This window comes from Rattus norvegicus, chromosome 14 (assembly GCF_021556685.1).
Source record: "Rattus norvegicus strain SHRSP/BbbUtx chromosome 14, alternate assembly SHRSP_T2T, whole genome shotgun sequence".
Lineage (NCBI taxonomy): Eukaryota > Metazoa > Chordata > Mammalia > Rodentia > Muridae > Rattus > Rattus norvegicus.
The window spans coordinates 78,102,270-78,125,954 of NC_141547.1; the positions used below are offsets into that span (position 1 = coordinate 78,102,270).

General features: G+C 50.7%; 1 protein-coding gene across 36 annotated transcripts in view; it reads right to left on the reverse strand.

Annotated features, from left to right (window-relative positions):
- Nucleotides 1-23,685, reverse strand: part of Jakmip1 (janus kinase and microtubule interacting protein 1) — a 120,594-nt gene that overhangs the window by 5,849 nt on the left and 91,060 nt on the right. For 8 of the 36 annotated variants that reach the window (XM_087583109.1, XM_087583113.1, XM_087583108.1 and 5 more), the window contains 12 exon segments: nt 23,124-23,252; nt 21,654-21,782; nt 19,609-19,692; nt 18,420-18,482; nt 16,844-16,942; nt 14,349-14,450; nt 13,767-13,820; nt 13,170-13,235; nt 7,744-7,812; nt 6,515-6,592; nt 2,630-2,833; nt 1,376-1,441 (listed from right to left, as the gene is read on the reverse strand). In XM_087583109.1, coding sequence (XP_087439235.1) covers nt 1,376-1,441; nt 2,630-2,833; nt 6,515-6,592; nt 7,744-7,812; nt 13,170-13,235; nt 13,767-13,820; nt 14,349-14,450; nt 16,844-16,942; nt 18,420-18,482; nt 19,609-19,692; nt 21,654-21,782; nt 23,124-23,252 — 1,143 coding nt within the window. 36 annotated transcript variants of the gene reach the window in all.

Consider the following 23,685-nt stretch of genomic DNA (forward strand, 5'->3'; position numbering starts at 1 on the left):
CATTTGACATGTCCACTGTCCTCACATCTGGCCAGTTGGTAAGTGCCAGACCTGGACTGGCACCATAGCGTGGTTTGGCTTACTTCAGTCATGGCATGTGGTTGCCTGCCCTGTTCTAAGTCAGTTGCCTCTGTGTCTCTCATCCCACCCATGCCTGTAATCCCGGCACTGATGGAGTGGCAGTCGGAAAGATTGCTGGGGCCTGTTAGATGCAGCCTAGTAGAAAAATCTCAAGCTCCAGGTTCAGCCAGAGACCCGAGAAGAATACCAGACACGCTCTACTGGCTTCTGTGTGTGCACACAGGCACTCTCATCCAACACATACACCTCACACACATGCCCACACACATGCATACTTATACATCTCACATGCATACATACAAACACACACCTCGCTAACACACAAGCATGCATACATTCACAAATAGAGGTGAAAAGGAGCAGCAAAAAAGAACTTTAATGCAAATATAAATGCAGATACTAATGCATTATCACGATGCCCCTCTGTCCCAGTGAAAAGGCCTAAGACTCAGGGACTGCTATTCATTCATTCATTCATTCATTCATTCATTCATTCATTCTCACAGTGCCCATGCCAGGTACTGTACTGGGTGTATTCTCGGAGGTGGGACTACAATATGGACAAATAAAAAATGGGAATATAACCTGCATTATTGAAAGGGTTTGTTTAATAGGACTGACGTTTTACATATATACTCACATTCTTCGAGTGTATATAAATACCCATAATATTAATTTCAAGGAAGGATGGTTTCCTGAGATGGGGACCTTGAACTCATGATCCCCTACGTCAGCCTCCTAAACTCTGTGATCGAAGGCACGCCCCATCACACCCAGCTTGTATGCTAATATTTTGAGCTCAAGACTTGCTAAGCAAATGTTATACCGTTTGACTATTCCCCCAGACTCTTGCTGTTTATATTTTTGCCTGAGTGTAAGGCATAATCGATTCATTCATTCGTTCTCTTATTTACTTTGCGTTGACATGTATGTGTGTGTGCATGTTTGTGTATGTGGGTCCACATGTGTAGGTGTGTTCATGCGTATGAGTATGCATGGGGGGCTAGAGAACAACCCTGGGTTCCATTCCTCAGCAGGTGTCTACCCTGTTTTTAAGTCTGGGTCTCTCACTGACCTGGGTCTTGATGACTGGGCTACATTGTTTTAGAATGGCTCACCTCTTCAGTCTTTTCTGAAGACCCTCGCCCAGACACTGAAATGGATTCCCGACCCTGTGGCCCCAGCATCTGCCTGTGGGGGCCTTGGGCTCTTTGGAAGCCTGGGCTGTAACGCTGAATGGGCAGCGATCTGCCTGCATCTCGGGCCTGGAGTCTCAGCACTCTGGTCCACCTACCTTTTCCTCTAGCTCCTTCAGCTGACGCCTCTGCAGCTCCAGCTTGCCTTCCATCTCCCGGATTTTCTGAAACACATCGAGTCATGCGTCACAAAACCCTGACCTATGTCTTTTATGGTGGTCCAGCATGGAATCCCTGAAGGATGGACACACAGAACAGGCACTTCCCCTGAGAGACTCTCACCCTCAGGGGATGGGCTTCACCTGCCGTGACGTCTATGGCCTGTTCATGTCCAGTGTAGACACTGTACTCATAAGACGAGGCCTGAGCTGGGGCGCCTAGGCTCCCAGCAGGACAAGAAGATGAATTGGAGTGGCCTCAATCACTCCCGAGTCCAACATCCAGGCAGTAGAGGCCTGGAGGCTACAGGGAAGGAGAAGGACAGATACAGGTAACACTGGGGCAGCCATGCTGTGTGCCAAATCACACACTTCGTGGGGATGCTGTGAGGTGGGTGGGAGCTCTGAAGAGTGTAAAACTATGCCTCCTAATAAATCTCTGTGTATCCCATCTCTTCTGCTTCTCTTTCCTCAGCTATCATCAAGGTTCTAGAACCTTCTTTTCTCTGTTCAGCATCATGTGACCCTCACAGATGCTTAGGTCCTCCAAGAAGTAACACGGTAAGCTCTTAGGCTGATTCTCAAATTCTTGGCCATCCCAAACCCAACAGCCAAGAGTTTCTGAGGCAATGTGGTCCCTGTGCAACAGGCTGCTGTACAGGGAGTATTGGAGGAAGGTGGGAGAAACACCTTTGTTTTGTGTATATGTTTCAGTCAATGGAAAGAACAAGTTTGCCATCTACAACGCCCAAGTGCCTTGTGTCTCCCCAGCCACCAAGGAGGGAATGCTTTCTACTCTGTGACAGGCAGCCTTAAGAAAAGTTGCTATGGGGGGCTGGAGAGATGGCTCAGCGGTTAAGAGCATCCGACTGCTCTTCCAGAGGTCCTGAGTTCAATTCCCAGCAACCACATGGTGGCTCACAACCATCTATAAAGAGATCCAATGCCCTCTTCTGGTGTATCTGAAGACAGCTACAGTGTACTTATATATATAATAAAATGAATAAATCTTTAAAATAAAAAATAAAAAAAAAAAGAAAAGTTGCTATGACAGCAGAACTTCTCCTACCAGACACTCTCCATCCAACATCCAGGGTACTTGATGCCCATCAAGTGCCAGCAGGTCATCAGGGACCCAGGATATACTGAAGGTACAAGATGGGGGAATGAGACTGTAAGGACTTCTGCTAGTACCTGCTGGGCCTGCTGTAGCAGCTCCATCCGCTCCCGCAGGATCTGACTGTCGAACTCCCGGCTTTGACGCAGGAGCTGTCTGCGCACCTTCTCTACAGCGGCCTGGAGGTCCTCACGCTGGCTGGCACTCAGGGACTCGATGGCCCTCCGCCCCGGCTCCTGCTGCAGTGCATTGTACAAGGTGGCCTCCAGGTCCTGGATTTTCTGCACGGCCCAAACCACAGAGAGCTGAGGTTACAAAAAAGTAGACAGTCATCGCTGTCAGGATGCTGCTAGAGGACATGCTAGGGAGGGAGTGTCAGCATGCAGGGTCCAGCAGAGCATGTGGAGGTCCCTCTGGCCAAGGCACATGTCACTGAGTGTTCTGTTCTGGACAGAGACAAACATCCTTGGTCTGTATAGGAGATAGGGGCAAGAAGAAAGAATCACATCTCCCTGAGACAAGTCTGTTCAACTTGAATTCATCTTACCTTTGGCCTACTTTACTCTCGCCCACTATTCTAATGAAGCCAGTGGGCGAACCATCTCTCAGTTATATGATTTATTTACCAGCTGTCTGGAAAATGCAGCTTTAACTAGAAGCATCCATCCCATTCTGGATCCCACAGATAGTAAGGGGGCCTTTGTGAGCAATGCTTAGGAGACAGTAGAGCTGGCTGTCGGAGTCCTATCACAGAATTCTCAGATTATTATTGAAGTTGCATTGGATTCCCTGCTGGATACTCAACAGTTACCTTGCCATGGTGCCCAGAGGCAAAGGAGAAAACTGTCCCTCTCCTGCTTCCACAAAGCCCCTCATGCCAGGCTAAGAAACATTGCAACCATGTGATGGAAGCCACCCTAGTGAATGTGAGACGGAGTCACCCAGAGGCTTTGCAAGTCCCACACCTGAAGTGTTGTTCTGACTTCCTAGATAGACCCTAGCCCTCTTGGGCTACCGTGGACTTAGCCACAGACGTTACCACCTTCTCCCCAGGGTCACCTTGACCATAGGAAAAACAGAAGGCAGAGCAGTGGGATTCCATGTGGCCTCTGCCTGGGCTCCAAGTGGCACAGGAGTTTACATGTAGAATGGTCAACATCATCAAACATTCCAGCTCGCCTCTCTCCGTTAAGCAACCAAGCTTCCGGGAGACCCTCTGGTTGTCAGCTTTCACCCATCACCGTGACAAAGGAAGACGGACATGCACCCTGCACCTTCCTTTAACTAGTCTGGATGCCGGAGGTGAGAGGTCCACAGACCAAGCTTTATGTGACTCTGGTACCGCCTGAGAACTGTCTAGAATCTCATGATATCTCTGGATACATGCTGTGCACGAGGTTGAATGCGCTTTTCGGGGATAACTGTAACTTCTACAGCAACCAGGATCACTAAGGTAGGGATATTTATTAAAAGCCAACATGCCCAGGATCCTGAACCTGCCTGCACACAGTCCTATGATTGGGGGTCGCCTTTTCCAAACAGCAGTTTCTTGAGAGGCCCCAGTGAACCACAGCACATCGCAATGCCTGGCCTCCGTGTCTCTCAGCACTGCAACTGTCCTTTAGCACACTGTGTCCTGGGGAGGCCTTTAGGATCAGGGCCCTCAGCTTTTCACCTAATGTACCTCCCCTTGGGGGGCAACTAGGTTCCTGCAGCTTCCCTGAGGGGTGTCCTTCAGAGCTGCTAAACATGCTTGAGAGGCAGTTCTGGATGCTGGGGGTATGTTCTTCAAGGGCATTGATAACGACCAAGACTGGATGTGGTAGAGGGGCAGAGGTGAGCGCATTCTCACTCATTCATCCCTAAATGCTGTTGTCAGTCACATCACGTTAAAGAACCAAAGTGGCAGGGGAGGTGTTACTCGATGGCGAGTGATGACCATCCTCCACAAAGTGGCACTGACTCTCCCTCCACCATGGGGACATCTTGGAGATGTCCCACCCACAATTTAGACCCTCACCCACAAGGGAGAATGGCTCTTGGTGCCAGGGATTTGTGGCTCTGAGGGAAGCCCAGACTCTTTTGTGAACCCCACAGGGTTTCAGGAGGCTTTAACACTCTCCCCATTTGCTCAAACGCATATGGCCACAGCTCACTGCCTCATCTCTCTGTTCCTTAGGACCACCTCCGTCCCTACCTATAAGAAAACCTGTAGCAGCTGAAAGAGTCAGATGCAGATACTTACACCCAACCAATGGACAGAAGCTGCTGACCCCTGTGGTTGAATTGGAGGAAAGCTGGAAGAAGCTGAGGAGAAGGGGAGACCCCATAGAAAGACCCGCAGTCTCAACTAACCTGGACCCCCGAGATCTCTCAGACACTGAGCCACCAACCAGGCAGCATATGGCAGCTGATATGAGGCCCCAGACGCATATACAGTAGAGGACTCCTGGTCTGGCCTCAGTGAAAGACAATGCACCTAACCCTCAAGAGACTTGAGGGCCAAGGGAGTGGGGAGGCCTGGTAAGGTGGGAATGGAGACAACCTCTTGGAGACAGAAGAGGAGGAATGGGATGAGGAACAATCAGAGGGTGGACCAGGAGGGGGATGGTAAAAACAGATTAAATAACAATAACAAGAAGGGGAAGGGGAAGGGGAAGGGGAAGGGGGAAGAGGAGGAGGAGGGAGGAGGAGGAAGAAGAAGAAAGAAGAAGGAGGAGGGAGGAGGAGAAGAAGAAGGAAGAAGGAGGAGGAGAAGAAGAAAGAAAGAAAGGAAGGAAGGAAGGAAGGAAGGAAGGAAGGAAGGAAGGAAGGAAGGAAGGAAGGAAGAAAGAAACCCTGCTTTGGGATTTTCTTTGGAGACAGGTCTGGAATTCACTGCATGGGGGAGGATGGTACTGAACTTCTAATCCTGTGTCCTAGGGTTGTAGGCAGGTGCCACCATGCCCAGGAGTTAAACCGGCTTCAATGCATGCTAGGCAAGCACTCTACTGGCAAAGCTATATCACCAGCCTCTTTGCCATGTTAAGAATAAACATTTATGAAGCAATGAGAATAGACAAAAGCCTTTTCTCATTCAGCTCAAACATCTGCTAGTTTGGTATGGGTCAAAAAAAAAACCTATCAAGATCAACAACTTTTTAAAAACCACGATTCATCTTCTAGAACCAGGCAAGGCCTCAAGCGGAGGGACTGGAACACCAAACCAGCCACAAAAACTTTGACCTACAGTCTGTCCTGCCTGCCTGTGGTGGGACAGGAACCTAGCAGAATTGTCCTTAAAGAGACCAGAGAAACTTCATCAAGCAACTGATGGGAGCAGCTGCAGAGACCCACGGCCAAACACCAGACAAGCCTGGAATCCTGCAGAGGAGGGGAGGAAAGACTGGAGGAACCAGAGGGGTCATGGGCACCCAGGAGAACATGGCCCCCAGAATCAACTGACTAGGACTCTTGGGGCTGGCAGAGATCAGGGAGCCTGAATAGGTCAGCACTGTGTCCTCTGCATATGGCTGAGTAGCCTAATGCTCTAGTGGGAATCCTAACAGTGGGAGCAGGGATGTCCTCTTGCCCATTTGTAGGACATTTTTCCTCCTACTGGGTTGCCTTGTCTGGCCTTGATGGGTGGTATTATTGTAGCTTGGTATTCTATATTAGTTCGAAGTCCCTGGGAGCTCTTTTCTTTTCTGAGGGGAGGCAGAAGGTGTGTGGATCTTGGGGAGAAGGGAGATGGGGGAAGTGTCAGGAGGAAGGGAGGGAAATTGTGGTCAGAATGTATATATGAAAAAAGAGTATAAATAAAAAGTTTAAAAAAGAAACCAAAGCCCATTTGGAACACCCAACCACTTGCTGGCCACTCTAGTCATGTGTGCGCAGGGAACCTGGTGTGCTCCCTGCAGGAAGCAGCAGCCTCGAAGGCTGGGAGAAGAAAGCCAAAGTGTCAAACCCACTTCCGGTCCTACCAGGTAGGCCTGGTCGAGGGCTTCTTTCCTGTAGTCCAGTTCCTGCTCCAGGTATCCTTTCTGCCTGCTGAACTGGTCCTAGAACAGATAGGCCACCATTAAGATTGACTAACAAATCAACATAGGGAGGAATCTACCCACTAGAGACTCAGTGCTGGAGGAAAAGGGGTACCTTGACTGTTGACTGACCTGTGTGAAGCCTCTAAAGAGCCCTCACTGCCCTGGACTGCCCAGGCTGTCCATGAGAACCCAGATCAGGACTACCATCTCTCTGGCTCCTCTCCTCTTTGTATCTAGTATCAAGGAAGGGACCTCCTATGCAGCCTTGCTCCCCAGTCTATATGCCTGGAGTCCCCAGTACCTGTGCCATGGCCTGGACCTCTCAAGGATGTTTCAATAGTTCTCAGGTACAGCCCATTCCCTGCCCAGGCTATGCCTCCCACCTCCTATGGATCCCACTGCTAAACACTCCCCGAAGCTATCTGGTTCCCTTTACACAGGCCTCGTCTGTGCAAACTGCATACCCCATTCTATACCCAGGAGGCCTTAGAGCCCAAACTCATGTTGCAGCCCCTGTATCTTATAGACGAGGAAAAAGAAGACCAAAGAGGACCAGTGCCTTGTCCGTGGTGCCATTGATGACAGGGGTAACTAGAAACCCAAGTTCCTAAGGCCTCTCCAGGGCTCTCCTGCCTCTACAACGCTGCTTTGACTCCATGTGACAGCCCCCTTCTTCAATGAGTTCTTGGAATACAAACTGGTTTTGGATGGCTTCAGACTCAGGTCTGAAAGAGCTTCTCTGGTCTCTCTGAGCTGAGGACATCTGTCCCCTCCACCCTCAAACAGGGCAGCTCAAGAGCATAACTCATGATCACAATCCACCAAGTCTGCATCAAATCACCCAGTGCACAACCATGGAAGACCAACTCCGGGTTCCCAAGCTATTGTGCAAAAACCTCTAGACATGTGTGCATCTGCAGAGCCCCTCAGACAAGGGCCCATGTCGTGTCATGCTGCATCTCTAATGTTCTCAAGATTCACTCAAGTAACCATGTGAGTCCAAGATGGGGCACAGGGTCAGAAACAAGTGTTCAAATAAAAACTGCGTGATTGGAAAAGGAAAAGAAAGGGGATGGCTCAAAGGAACCTTGAGAGGTGAAGGACTATGATGATGCCAAACCTCCCACAAAGCCAAATCCCAGCCCTGCCCCAGCTGCTGGAATCTTTACCTTCTCCTTCTCCAGGTCCATCATCTTCTGCGTGAGGGCTGCCTCCGTTCCCTCTATCTGCTTCAGCCACTAGAAAACAGCAGGGCAGGAGGACATAGGCAAGTGAGTGGGGCCACCAGGGGTTGGAGGGACTGAGCCTCTCCACATGTACAGGTATTTGCTCAGGATGAGGGACAATGCACACTCTCAGAGCTTCGTGTGTACGTGGCTATGGCTGTGTCTGCACCATCAGGCCTGTGTTTAAAGGGGTCCCTGGAAGCACGGATCTAGTTCATGAGTGGACAGGAGCTGGGAAGCCTGTGTGTCATCCGTGTGACCTCAGAGGAAAGCAGCAGGCCTACCAGTTTACAGGTGAAGATGTAATGGCTGCATTAAGTCGTGTGTCCAAAGTCACACAGCTGGGGACTGGGAACCTAACACCCAGTCTAACAAGCCATTCCCACAATACTTCCAAGGTGTGCTATGAGAGCAAGATGCAGAAAGGAGGTGGTTGCATGCATGTGGGCTGGGGATACATGGGCATGAGAGTGGGCAAGAGCCATGAGGACCCTCAGACCCTCAGACGTGCCAGTGACCACATGAGGCTGCAGTACATCCCTCTTATGTCTAGCCAGGTGTTGGGAGTGTGTCCCTATCACTAGGTGAACTTTGGGGATGGGTGTGGGTGTCAAAGGCACCCAGGAGTATTCAGGTTTGACACTGATTTGACACTGAGTGTGAATTCTGACTGACCTTCTAGCCGTGAAGCCCTATAGTCTGGCCTGGTGACCCCTAGGCTCTTTCTAGACTATGAGGATTCCCATAGTTTCTCTGAAGTCACTGGTCTATTCCTCCTCTGGCTCCATCTCTGAGGTCCCACCTAACACCATGAACTCTTGCTGCCCTAGAGCCTGGCCTCTGCCCTTCACTCTGTCTCAGCCCAGTCCAGACATTCCTTGCTGTGACTTATGCTCTCTTCCTGCTTTTCAAGCCTGCCACCCTCTGTCTCCATGGTAACCATCCATACCAGAGCCCCACCCAGCACCTAGTTCATGCCTAACCCTACCAGGGCCCCCAAACCCTCCCTGGATCCCTTAGGGAGATTTTATGACCCCGTTCAGATCTCCACTCCTAACTCCTAACAACAGGGACAAGGCCAACACAGCACTATCCCCCTGAGGATTTCTGTGGTCACTCAAAGGGCTGTTCTGCCACCACGAAATCCAAGCCTGGTCAGACGTGGTGGCACACAGCTTTAATCCCAGCCCTCAGAAGGCAGAGGCAGACAGATCTCTGTGAGTTCTAGGCCAGCCAGGACTGCACAGTGAACCCCAGTCACCACCATCTCCCCTAAAACAAAAAAAGCCACCTGCATCGTGGTTGTCTGAAAATTCACTTGACTCCTCAGACAGAATGATCTATCTTTCACCTCAGGGCCTTTGTACATGCTCCTCAGCCTTTACCAAGCTAACATTTACCCAGATCTTCAATCTCAAGCTAGCTCTCTCTACCTTCTCCCCTAAGAAACCCACACTGCTTCTGAGGCCATAAGGTCATCTTTTCCTGGTGCTCATGTCAGGACACCATTACTCACTTAGACTTCCTCCAGCCACCCATGGTGGGAACATATCTGCCTGTGTTGCTATTCTTTCAGGGCAGAGTCAACCACACAGTGGGTGACAAAGAAATTGCTGTGGAGTGGAGGAGGTCTGACATGGATATAGGTGGACTCCACAGGGGTTGGAGAGGTATGAAAGACATGATCAGATCCCTCCCACAACATAAAGGTCAGCTTGGCCCTGAGCAGCCCCAGGGGCAAGCAGTAGACACGTGCCGAGCTAGCCCCACCTCACACAGCTTGTGTAATAGCTTCTTGTGAAAAGGACAAATATTTCTGATGAGGAGTTTGGAACACTGTGCTTTTTTATAGTCCTTTTTAAACTTTGTTTATCTTTATGTGCATTGGTGTTTTGCCTGCATGTATGTGTGACAGTATCAGTTAGATCTTGGCGTTATAGACAGTTGTAAGATGTCATTCGGGTGCTGGGATTTGAACCTGAGTCCTCTGAAAGAACCATCAGTGCTTTTAACTGATGAACCATCTCTCCAGCTCTGAACACTGTACTTTTTTTCATAGTTTGATGTTAGCTTGAAATAAATTTTCAAAGGGGAGAGGTTTTCCAGTCTTAAAATCCCTCAACACCTTTTTCAGGACCACGGACAGAAACGGAGCAGGCTGGGTCCTGGGCAGCTGACTGGGGTTCCTGTCCCCTGACCTCATATTCACCTGGGGAGACTGCTCCTATTCACAGCACGCACCCCCAGGAGGGAAGAGAATGGGCTGGACAGGAAGCAGGGGACCTGGCCACTGTGGATGCTCCAGAAACTGGGTATCTTTGTTTTTGGGGGTTTTTTTGTTTGTTTTGCTTTGTTTTGTTTTTGTTTTGAAGTATTTTTCATCTTCCTGAGCTCTGTGCCTACTTCTCAAAGGGTTCTGAACTTGAGGGAGAAGAGGCATATCTGGCTGGGAACCGCAGATGGGCCACAGCCCCTTCCCATCTCAAATTTGAGCCTCTCTCTGTAGGCTCAAACTTGGGCTAAGGTGAAGTTTGGTGTAGCTGCTGGCCTTGTGTTCAGTTAACAGAGGAGGCCTGATGGGTCTTGTCTGCAGCCCAGAGCCTGAGAAAACATCTGAGAGGACAGGAGAAAGGCACACACAGGGGACAAGAGGCAGGGTGCTGGTTGACTGATGTGAGACCATTATATATGGACCACCTGAGCAGACTGGGATGCAGTCTGTCTAAATACCAAGAAATGCCTTAGTGCTGCTAAGAGAGGGCTTGGCTGGGGCTCCTTAGTGTATCAAGTGGTAGTTTTGTTTTTAAGTGAGGCGTGTTGGGGGGGGAGAGATTCCTAGTGCTCAACCAGGTTCTCTGACATCTGTACTGCTGGCACTGGTGTCCAACTATCCTCTATAGCCACTCGTCTCTGTACTATCCCTGCTTGAGCACTAAGATGCCCATCTCTCAGGGAACCTCCAACTACAAGCTAGAAAAGACTATATTGGTTACCAGGCTAATCCAGCCAGCATCCTCAGGGGTCCCATGACCCAGCTCCCAGCATGCTCAGGCCCCTATCCGTGAACATTTTCTCCAAGCAAGGAGAGGATTAAAAACAGCATCCATACCGGCTTCACTTTAGTTCACAGACAAATGGCTGAAGCAGTGTCGGGCAGAGCCAAGTTGAGGGGAACCTAGCTGAAAGCTGGTCTCCAGACTGCTGCTTCCACACTGCACCCAGAGTTCTGCCCATAGATATTAGCCATAGACCCCCTGCTTTCTCCTGCTCTCATGGGGCATCGGGATCCGGCAGTCAAACAGCCAGGATCTCCCTCTAGTATTTATAACACAAAGTGAAATGCCAGGCAGGCCGGTGTGGTGGGGTGATGGTGCCCAGAAAAAAATATGGGTGCCAGCTAGCAGGAAGTTGGCAAAGGTGAGCAGAGTATAAGCCAGAGGTGGGCAAGGGGTGGTAAAGCAGAGACTAGCGGATGCCAGACAGGCCTCATTTCTTCCTCTGTGAGAGGACACAAGAGGTTAAAGGGGCCTGGGGGTTCTATGATACTGGACTTGGCATAGCTGATGGGACACGTGTGGCCCTGTGCTGCCTGAAACCTGTTCCCAGTGAGGCCCCCACCTTCCACCATGGCAGCCTTGCCCCAAGGGACACTCCAGGGTCTGGAGAGCCAGCGCTTACCAAAGTCCAAACACTAGCCCACTATGAGCCAGACAGCCCAAGGCAGAGACTGCTCCTCCTCTATTCATCCGACTCTGAGACCCCTGAACAGCAAGTAGTGGACCCAAGAATCAAACTAGGAGAGGTCTCCTTGGAAACAAGGGAGGTTGCAAATGTGGCTTCTTCCTCATTCTCCAGAGACTCACTGGGAACAGAACACTGACAGGCTACATGAGTTATGTATGTTTAGTCAGCATTAGGTGATTCTATAGGGCCCGTGTTATGAAGGGCTGGAACACCACATTCAATTTTGCTGATGACAGCAGCCATATACTGTATCTGCCTACCACTGTGGTGGACACCTGTTTCTCATGGACCTCCAATGAGCCGAGTGTGACTCACTGACCCAACCGTCCGCTGGAGAAAACAAGCACGGCCAGGTAAGAGGCAGAAGCAGAAAGCACTGAGTCCCACGCAAACATCACCCTCCCAACCGTGTGACCTGGGACAAGGCACTATCACAGTGTCTCATCTCAGTGTTTTGTGCCCTTGACTTGGCTGAGGATTGGGGGATGGATATGTGCCTAGGGGAGAAAACTGTATTTTAAATGTCCTGCTGACAACTGTGGAAAGAATTCAGTCTAGATCATCCAAAAGTTTCATTTCAGAGTTTGACTTGTGTGGAAGGAAAAGATCTACAGGAAAGACTCTACAAAAAGCTTTGTGCATCTCAACTTCTAGTTTACTGCAGGAGGCATGTAAGCCAGCATGTATCCATTTTAGAAAAAAAAAGTCAAAATTTAGCATCTTTAATACACAAAGCACACACAGAAAGAACAGTTACAGCAAATACTTATGGATGGATGGATGGATGGATGGATGGATGGATGGATGGATGGATGGATGGACGGACGGCAAATGAATGAATAGAAAACCTTCCAAAGAAATGCAATCACACTTCATGAGGCAAGAGAAATAGCTGAGGCAACACTGGAAATCTCACCATGCTGAGTACCCACTCAAACACAGTATCACTGTGCCCTCACACGGTACGGTGTCTACCAACTGCCCATGTTTTTTATTAAAGCCACATCGTAAGAGGAAATAGACCATGTGCCAAAAACTTTAGGTTTATGGCTCCAGGCTCTGCCAAAACCCTGGTAAGTGGCTTACTATCTGGCCCGGATTCCTGTCCTAAAATATATGGGTGGGCTCTCCGGTGCATGTAGACATGTAGTGTGAAGCTGTCCCCAGGGAATACCGGTAAAGAGGAAGGGTGGGCATTCCCTGGGCGCTGAGTCACTGGAAGGTGATGAGGTTCTCTGTGGGTATCTGTGACGGAATGACATCGAGGCCATTTGAATATGTCCCCGTGAGCCACTTCAAATAGCTTAGCAAGCAGGAGAGAAACACGGCATGTTAACTACTCCAAAAGCGAACGGACGTGGAGGGGCACTGGATGAAAATAAAGCAAACACCACAGGCTGTTTCCTTCCAGAGGGCCGTGTGCACTTCCCCCTGAGTTTCAAGGCTTTCTGTGGTGAGCGTGTGGGGCGCTCCATCTCGAACACGCAAAGACATGCATGTGTACATGCAGACGCAGACTGACCCACACACATGCTCCCAAATAAAGCGACACACCAGTGTACAGTCTCTGCTATGGTGCTGGGTGCGGGGACAAGATGTGAGCACAAGGACACTGCTGGGTCTACCTTTTCACACAGGGCAAGCACAGTTCCCGCTTGGATTACTGCAACCTGCTCTTCATTCCTCAAATTCTACAACACAAAAAGGGGTAAGGGGTTGACACTGGGTTCCAAGTCCACGGCGGACAGTCAGTGCCAAGCCCTTCTGGGGTGCATGCTGGTGATCAGCCCTCAGTCAAGAACCAACTGGGGTCAGCCATCTGAGGTGCATAGCTCCAGTCCCCCTAGGTGGACACAGTTCACAGAGTGGCCCCAACGCTTGGGGAAATAGTGCCTCGTTAAAGACCATCTTTTCAGAAGGCAAAGAAATCATCACCTTTTGACCTCAGCAATCTTGAGTATGGGACCTTCTGTCTATACGTCCCTTAGTCTTTAGGCTGGTTGGTCCCCTGTTCACCGAAGATTGTAAGGCTGTTCTCAGTACAGAACCCCACTCTGACAAATACAGACCCGACCACCCACACGGGGACACGGCCATACAAGAGCCTTCCATTGTACTTCTCAGTTCTCTTAAATCAGAGAAAATTTAAAAACAAAAAAGTCACACAGAACACCCCAATCAAAACAAGGACACAAAACTGGGAACCGATCGCTGATAGTTACCCCGTTATCGCCAAGGATATCTAAGTTCTTCATAAGTTCAGAGATATTCACACCCTGGAAAAGATTTCCAATGTTCATTCTCATGTGAGCTGCACGTAACCATCCACACCGACTCTAGAGCCATGGCTCACACGCCTCCTCCTGCTCTGAAGCCACAGTGGGGCCCAGCCTCTGGCTCTGCCGCAGGCAGGTGGGGAAGGCGAAGCTATGGTTCCTATGCTGAGATTCACTCCAGCGCAATCCTGCTTTCTACGCTCATGGGCATCTGAAGACTCTGCATGTGGGGTCTTGTGGGGCACCAGGCCTGTGGCCAACCATAGTCACCATCAACAAAGCCCTTGTTATTGGGCACTGTGCAAAAAAAGAGACCGCCCATTGTGAGATTGAGTTCAGAGTCTTCCTGTCAGTAAGCAGAAGGGTAACACTTGATGATCCTTTCACCCAGCTCTCTGTCTTTCAAAACAGCAGTACAGGCTCTGTCCCTGACCTAATGGCACAATCCCCCTTTACCACCGCGCCAGGCCTCAGTCCGCCCCTGAATGGCAGGTCCATGGGACATACCCCACCCCCCAAGCATGCTACCTTTACTCCTTCCTGGTGACAGAACAGCTGGAGGGCGCTGCTGTTGTTCTCGGGGAAGGTGGTGATTTGGAGGTTAAAGGCTGGCGACCTCCGCTCTCTCTCCTGGGGAAAAGACGTGGTTTAAAGACAGAACTTGACTGTGCTATTCACCACTTGCCATCTTCCCACGTTATCAGCAAAGGAGGAACTACACGGCACACATCTGGACCACACGCTCCTGGTATGGGACGTGTGGTGTCTTGCTGCCCTTTCGGACATTTCACATCTCCTCTACTGCCAGGGAAAAACAGACGATTGAGTCTCACAGGTCTGCCTGTTGCAATCCAAACCCCAGAAGTCACAGAACTCACAGAAGAGGAGGCTTAATCAAAACAATGTCTCAGATTCGACAGAGAACAGAAGCCAGCCACCATGGGGTATATTCTAGGTCAGGTACATTAGTTATCCCAAGTGATGTCCAGGCTACCTCACAAGGCACATACCCATGGAGGCTTGGGATGGCTGAGTCTGAGGTCCCCTGCTAGTGAGTGGCAGAACTGGGCTCACTTCTGACTCTCTTTGCTTTCCATCACAATGGGTGACTCAGCTTGGAGTTTTTAATTTGGTTTTGTTTCTTTGGTCCACACTAACAAGACCCATGATCACCACTGTCCCCCCACCTCAGATATATGATCAGGTGTCCCAAAAGAGACAATCACCAGCCATACACCACACGAGCACTTTATAGAAGGCCTGAGGGAGCCTGGTAGCTTAGAGGAATTATAGCATGTCGGCAGAACAGCACCCTGGTCTCCTGTGCATTTTCTTCATGGAGCTGGCTTTAAGCCCATGACACTAGCAGATGAGTTATGACGGCTTGGCACCCTCTCAAATTCTACATCGGATCAAGCTGCTGGGGGGGGGGTGCACTGAAATTACAGTAACAATAACTTACAGACCTAGGACACCTTTATAACCATACCATGTGACGGGAATTAGTGTGAACCCGGAAAGCACACCTTAACACACTGAGTGAGGCTTGAGGGGAGGGCTGGGGGCTGTTCACAGTGAGTTTCCAGGAAGCCCTCAGCTGGCTCACCTCACTTCGCACTGCTCTAAGAGCCAAGACAGTTACAATCATTCACTTCCCCACACACCTGCCACCAGATGTACTCAATCGGTGGGCTTTCCCCAGAAAATGGGGGGTCGGAGCAGCCTGTGTTTTGTATGAACAAAGTCATAAACCTGCTTTCCAGTGGCTCCGAAGGCCCTTGGAAAGTTCTGGCAAAGAGTGTGGTATCTGGAATTCTCAGTGCAAAGGGGTCATAGCGAAGGACTTGTGGAAGGCATTCTCACAGCAGTGGGGAACGAAGCATGACCTCATGATGGAAAAAGGCTAGAGCTGAGGCACAGTGACAATGGAAGTTGAAAGCCACCCAGCCCATCCTTGCCAAGAGGACAAGGCTCGGGCCACAGAAGGAGGGAAAACGAAACCAGAGAAGCCACAGATGAGAAAGGACGCCCACTTGGATGGAGAGAAGTCACACATGCAAAGGTGTCGGCTGGGGAAGCAGCAGTGTCACAAGAGCCCCGTGGAGGCGCGCCACAAATGCAGACATGTTTAGAATGCTGATGACTTTTAAACGGAAGCAGAATGGGAGGATGAAGGGCCGTGAGAGCAGAGCAATACCGTAACACACCTGACGCAGGGTTGTGACTGGAAGCAACAAATTCCTCAGTGTCCCCTCAGAGTCCTACTCACTGCCCTGTGGCATTCCCAGAGGGACAAGGTTTCTACGGGTGCAGTGTCTGAGAGTTTCCGGTTGCAGTTTGAATCACATATAATTTAAATTCAAATGCCTGCAGTGCCCAGGTCTGTATTTACTGGGCGGAAGGGTTTGAACGGAAGTAGCTGGTAACACCTGTGTAAATACATCCTCCTGCCTGCCTGCCTCCACTTACCTTGCGTTTGCTTTGGCAGGCAGAAAATGGGCCCACACTACTGTTAAACACAGCAGGGATCGAGAGCCGGCTGGGGGAGGCAGACCCCCCCGCCCCACTATCTCAGAAGAGGCCTGCTGCATGCAAGATCAAAGGTGTGTTATCCATTGCAACGGTGTTGCTGTCTGGGGCTGCGGAAGGCACACCCAGTGGCTGCATGCAGGATAGTAGTTATGGAAATGAAACACAAATAAAAAAGGCAAAATATTGCAAAAACAACTTATTTTATTAAGTGCAAAACAAGCGGTAGGCAATAAGTCGATTGCTCTGGTACAGGTCCACAGGCGTCGCGAGCATCCTCCCCAGGACATGTTAAGGCAGTGAAGTTACCCCGAACATACAGATCTTTTTAAAAAGACGAAGAGGAAAAGAACGGAGGAAGGAAGGAGAGAAACGGTAACGCGCGTCCCTTCACGCATGCTTGGAAATAGCAGAGAGCTTTACACGAATTTCAGTTTGGGCTCAAAGAGAATGTCTGCTCCATTTGAGAGCTTACAACAGATAGAGTCTCTTACTTCGAGTTCTAGCACTCTGAATTCTAACAGCTCGTTCTGGTCCTTGGCGTCTTGCATTTCACTCTTTAGCTGGTTCTCCTCCATCTCCAGCCTGTAAATCTGGGGCAAAGACACCTTTACGTTAATAGCCTCCGTGGTTGCTCCCCATACCCCGGGGGATCCCACAACTAGAATCCAACATCAGTGGGTAGTCTGAGAGAAACAGGGCAGAGCTGGCCACGGGCCCATCTGCCGGTGAGCCTGGAGTGAGGGGGAGTTGCTGGGCTGGATTTGCCTCCATAGCACCAATCCCAGACCAAGAGACTAAAAACGCCTTATATTTTTGCTGAACAAATGAGTGGTGGGGCCTAAGGCCTAGGGCTACCAAGTCCTTTCCTGATGTCGGTGTAAGGGAAGCAAATGGTTCAGCTCCCAGAGCCCTCCAAGCCCTTTCAAGCCAGGCCCCAGATAAGCTGTGGAAGCCACTACAGGCAGGTACTGTGGGGGCTCAGGTCTCTAACACCCCAAAAAGCTCTTAAGAGAACATTAATTGCCCTGAGAGCACACAGCAGCTTGGAAAGAGCTTAAGGATGCAGGTCAAAACTGCTCTGACCCTCAGTTTCCACCCAAAGAGGGTAGCAGTCGTACCTACAACCTACAGCAGCGAGAAGCCACCAAGACAGTGTATGTAGGAAGAGCTTTGGGGGATAGCTATTCTCTCTCCTCCTATCAGAAAGCCAAAGAAGGGTTATCGTGCAGGTAATCCCAACCTCAGGAGACACCAGGAAACACTGAGTTCCTTGTGTGGCTTGTAGGACTAAAGCAAGAGCCACTAAAGCCCTCCTGACACATAGGGCCCACAAGGTGGCCAAGACCAGCCACCCCTCAATGCCTGAAGGAAGATAGGGTCAGGGCAGGCCACACAGCAGAGCTGGGCCAGATCCAGGCCACCTATCTGGAAGATGGGCCTTGCCAGTTCAGACCCAGTATTTCGGGATGCTGAAGACCCAGGGCCCACCCTAGATTCTCTTCTGCTGGCACGGAATATGCATACTGATCACATAGCTCAAATATACTGGGACTCAGGAAACAGGGAGTAGGAAGGACTGCAGCTAGGCATGGTGGATGGAGGCTCAAACTGCTCTAAAAGGGCTCTGGGATTATGGTGGCACAACTTGGCATCTACTTTAGCAATAACTGAATGGACCCACTGGAGCAAGGGAAAGCTAATCCCAATGCCAAAGCACATTCAGACCAACTCCCTTCAAGCTTCAGGGAGGCCCATGGTGAGAGGGCAAGGCATACAGGCTCCGAAACAGGAACTGACCCAGCTGAGGGGGGTCCAAGGTCCTACCTTGGACTCTGGACTCTGTCTGCCTTGGGTGTCCCCGTAAGGAACAGAACAGCTTCCAAAGCAAAGGGACCTAAAGATGCTGTCCAGGGGACAGACCCTGAGTCTAGTGGGAAAGACTCCTCTCCTGTGAGAACTACTGAGTCATGGGGCCCTGGTCGTTATGATGTACTGAGAGCTTGGGGCAGGTTAGTGGCCTCTGTGGTTCAGTTCATGACCAGGCTGGAGGCTCTGGCCTGAGCATACCTTCTCCAGCAGGTCCTGGTTTGTCCTCATGAGTACCTGCTTCTCCTCTACCCACGCAGCATCCTGCAGGAAACACAGGGTATTTATTCACTGGTTCCACTGTTGACTGAGCCATCAACTCCCAGACATGGACAGCAGCTGAGTGACTTCATCACCCCTCTAAACCTTCACAGTCAGGTAAGAACAACAGGGTCCTTCTAATTGCCCTGAGAGCACATAGCAGCAGAAGGGGCCTCCTAGCCCCACTTGACCTGCCTCACTACTGAAGCTTCAGGGCAACCCCAGGCAAGACCAACAGAACAACCATTTGCAGAGCCCAGCCTGGCACCAATCCACAGATCTCAGAGCAAATCAAACCCTACTATTTAAGCAGCTAAGTTTGGAGGCAGTTTGTTACCACACACACACACATGCACACACACACACACACACACACACACACACACAGACACACACACACACACACACACACACCTACCTCTTAGACCTCTCCATATTCCCTCAGTCCCTGACTGAGAGCAGGAGCAAGGACCTATAGACACCCATGCCTGTGCCTCAGCCCTTCATAGGCCAATGGGGCCACATGACTGGTTTGGGCCAGTAAGCTATGCTGAGGCAGTGACAGTCACCTCAACCTGTTGACAGGAAGAGTTCTAGGATGGCACCTCCAGTATCGAGTCCCCATGTAGAGTAGATGACCCTCTGCTTACAACAGGCAACAACAAGAAAGGCCTAAGGGCTGCCTACCTTTGCCTGCTCTCCACTTGGCCTGGACTAATTAAATCAGAGAGGGAAGTCCATGAAGATAACCAACTCCTATGGCATAGTCACAGCCTCAGCCTGTTACTATGGACCAAGTGGTCCACAGCACTTCAATTGTACACAGGCAATTAAAATCTTGACAAAAAACAGCAGTTTTCTTCAGGCTCTGGCTCTAGTCAAAAGAGCTTCTAGTCATGTCTCTGCTCTAAGAGTTGCCTTCTGTTCCCCTGAATTTGGCAACCAAGGAAAACCAGGCAAGCTTTCAGGGCACGCTCTGACTGTGGCAACACATTCTTGCCTGGGGTCACAGTGATTCCTCCATGGAACCTCACCCTTGCCCTCGGCACACCAAAGACACCATCGGACCCCAGGGACACCATGGGGACAGAACCATGAGGATCACAGAGTGCATGACCTTCCTGCTTACCTGTCCCTTCTCAACCAGCAGCTTCTCTAAGTCCTCAATTTTGGCCTGGCATCTCAGCAGGTCAGCCTGAAGTTGCTCCCGAGTCTGGAAGGAAGGAAAAAAGACCAGGAAGTGAGCAAGTCACTGGCAGAGGTGACACAGAGGTAAGGAATCAGGCTGCCAACCCGAGGGTATGTGCGCACCCCAAGAATTTGGGGGTAGGAGGGTCCTGTTACTTGAATGCCCACATCACAACTACTCGAAGCCTTTGAAGTCCATCTGCAGCCCCATCATAAGCAAGAACTAAGAGGTCAGGGGAGGTGATGGCTCTAACTCTCCCAGCAAAAGACAATCAAAGGGCAGCCTGGAAGAGGAGTCACCCTCTTCTGGGATGAACTAGCCCAAACTGGATGCCTCAGGGCCTCAAAGCCAGCTCTGACAAGTGCTTTCTCATTCAGCATCATCCGGCTGCTGACAGCCGTGCTTGGTGGTCTAATGGAGCTCTCTGTCACCCACAGCAAAGGCCCAAACCTAATGCCTCATAAACCAGGCAAGTCATGTACATCAGGGAAGCCATTGACCAGCTGACCATACAGCAAGAAGCTAGGCCTGGAGGCATAGCTACTTGGCTACAGCCACACACTGACAGGGAATGGGAAGACACAGATGTGACCTGCTTCCCAGAAGTCAAGAATCCAAGCTAGGTGTGTTGTCAGAGGCCTGAAATCTTGGCTCCCAGGAGGTGCATCGGGAATTCAAGGTCATCTGGAAAGTGGGGAAATCTATCTCTTTCCCTTCTCTTTTTAAGTTATGAAACAAGGCCTCACGCTATAGCCCAGGCTAGCCTAGAACTCACTATGTGGCCCCAGCTGGCCTCCAAGTCATGGCAATCCTCCTGCTATAGCCTCCAAGTGCTGGGATTACATGTATATGCCCATGCCCTACCATGCATTTCACGGTGAAATCTCCACTAACTAGCCAAGTGGGTGATGTTAAATTAAAAACACATAACCTACACATTTGCCTGCTGTGGCTCAGAAAAGAAAGACTGATCTTTTATGGTAGCAGAAATGGCTATACCCCCCCCCGGGGGATCTTGTTCCCTGTGTGTCTGCTCCTGTCCAACCCCTGAAATGTTACCACCCTGATCCTTGAGTGCCAAGTTCATTTTGGAGATGGTTGCTCCTGCCTATGCCTTTCATCTTCCCGAGACCTACAAACCAAGGTGTTATGTAGGCTTTAGGACCCCCAAGCCCTAATGCATGGGGTTCCCGGGTCTGCTTCCAGAGCATTCTGAGCCACAGTGGCATGGTCCCAGCTTCCAGATATGTTGGGGACCATCAGGCAAGCTGCTACTTTCTGGAGCTATTCCTTCTTCAGGACATAGGATTGATTCGTCCTAGCTCATAGGACTATGGGAGTGAGACAGAGGACATGGGACAGCACTAAACCAGTATGGACTCTCTGGTGTCTCCAGCACTCCCAGAGGGACATGACATGCTAATACCATAGACTTCAAGGTGGGAGAGGGTCATTGGGAGGAAGTTTCCAGAAAAGTTCATCCCAATACCAGGATGTATTCCCTGAACCTGTAGTGCCTGTGCTTTGGGTGCTCTAAGAACCCCTGGAAGTGTTTCTTGAAGACACTGGGGGGAGGGGGAGCGGGAGGGATTCAGGTCTACAGGGAGGATAGGTCTGAAGCCTGAAAAGCTGCCTGAGTCTGTAATTTTTTCACTTCCTTACATCCCATTCTATTTCAATTTATTGTATGTGCGTGTGTTTGCCTATGTGGAGGTCATAGGACGACTTGCAAGAATCAGTTCTTTTGCTACCACCACGTGGGCTCGGCAGACGGAACTAAGGTCATCAGGCTTCGCAGCAAGTCCCTCGGCTGTTTGGTCATCTGCCTGCCCCCACCCCTTCAACCCTGTATGTCTTCTCGCCTGCAAACAGATGGTAGGCGGAAAGTGGAGGGTATAGTGTCCACCTCCATCAGTTATAAGATTCCAGGTCCCCTCCTGGTTCCCAGTCTCTGTCCCTCCCCACCAATGATGGGACACACTTACCCGAGCCTCCCTCTCAGCATCCAGCGTCCCCCCAACCTGCTCCTGAAGCAGGGCATAAGCCCTCTGCAGAGCCTGGTACTCCCTGGTCAGCTGGCAGAACCTCAGGTCAGCCTCTTCTCTGGTTGTGGTCTGAACCAAACAATAACAAGGCAGACAAACAAGTCAATCCATGACTTGATGAGGCTTCAAGGGACAGAGTCAAAACATGAGCAAACGCCCACATCTCTCCAGCGTGTCTACAAATGCCTAGTGAGCTTGTCGTGCCAGGAAGTAACAGGAAGGACTGGTAGTGAAGGCCTGGTAGTGAAGGCTGCTGGGAGGAAATGCCTTTCCCACTTCAGCACCCCACCCTGAGCACTCACAGACCTCCTGGGGACCAGCCTGACTCCACAGGTAAAGGTTCACTCTGAGAAGGTGTCCCTCTGACCACAGGTCTGGGAGTTTCTGCTCTCCAGGCAGACGCTGGCTGGTATGTGACTGGTGAGCACCTGTGTGTGAAAGCCCTCGTGTGGTCATGAGAGGATAGTGCAGGGTGACTAATGCAGCAAGTCACTGTTGCAGGCATCATGGCAAGTTTGTAAAAATCTCAGATAATGTTGGACCAAATTTTAGCCGGATACTTAGACAGGACGTGGCACTTGTGGCATTTCCCACATGGTGGGTCCCTCCGGAAGCACCCGAATTTAAGGTCAGTGGGCTGACTTGGAGGAAGGGTCCATCTTCCTGAGGGTCCTGATGCCATTCAAGAAGGCGCTCCATAGTAAAGTCTGAATGGACCCCAACCATGGGACCGTGAGAGGTGGCTGCTCAAAGAGCAAGGACAAGAAGACTCAGGATGGGCAATTCCTAGGCTCCTCCAGGAAGCTGCACGGAGCTTCCCAACAGGGCACATGGGACACCAGAAAGCTCCACCAGTCCCTGCCACAACCAGAGCCAGTGCACCCTTTCTCATTCAGGCTCAAGAGACAGCCGCTGAGGGGTGCATGGAGGACAGACAGAGGAAGCCTGGTGTGGGCTGCAGCAAAGGGGAAAGTCTATATAAAGAATGCCTTGAATGTAGGAAAGTCACCAATTGTGACCACTTCTGTCACCGATGTGTGGGGGATAAGAAACAAGACATGTGGGGTTGGGGATTTAGCTCAGTGGTAGAGCGCTTGCCTAGGAAGCGCAAGGCCCTGGGTTCGGTCCCCAGCTCCGAAAAAAAGAACCAAAAAAAAAAAGAAAAAGAAACAAGACATGTAATTACCTGTAATAGTAAGTACCAGGGTCAGCATCTGGGTGCTTCCCTAGCAGCCTTAAGTCTCATAGGAGCTCAGCTCTGAGGAAGATGCTCACTGGGTGCCCTCTAGGCAGCAAGGACCAGCTTTCCTTGCTCTGAGGCCCTGTGGCATGGCAGGATTGACCACCAGAGAGGGAGCGGCCCTGGCCAAGAGGAAGGTGTGAAGTCCCTAGCATATGCAGTTTGCTTACCTCATCTAAGTCCTCTTCAGGCGTGGCTGGGGTCCGGTCTGTCCTGTCTGTGTTGTAGGACGTCTCTGACAATGTTTCAGAGTCCACAGACTCCTCATCAAATCCAAAAAATGTCTCCACAACATGCTTCTGTGAGAGGCAACGAGCATGACGTCAGGAAGACAGCAGCTGCCTATCCATGGCCAGCCCAGCGCACTGGGGGCTGAGGCAGGGCGGACAGAGCTGTGGCCCCCATCTACGGCTGGCTCAGGACGGGGGGCGAGCCACTAAGGCAGCTGAAGATGTAGCTAGCTTAACAACGCTGACCAGGTGGGAGGAGGGGTCATAGGCAGAGAGGGCTATGCAACTCCTGAGTTGGCCCTAAATGCAAGGTCCTCTGAGCCCTAGGTCCCTCCTGGCCATGGATGAGCTGCCACCCTTGCAGCAGAAGAGGGGACCTCACTCACTGTGTGCTTAGTCAAGTCCCAGCACCCAGAGCATTGTACAAGCTGAGTGAGATGTCTGATCCCACAGAAGGAGCTGAAACATGGGATGCCAGGAAGAGGACATGGGAGACCCAGAA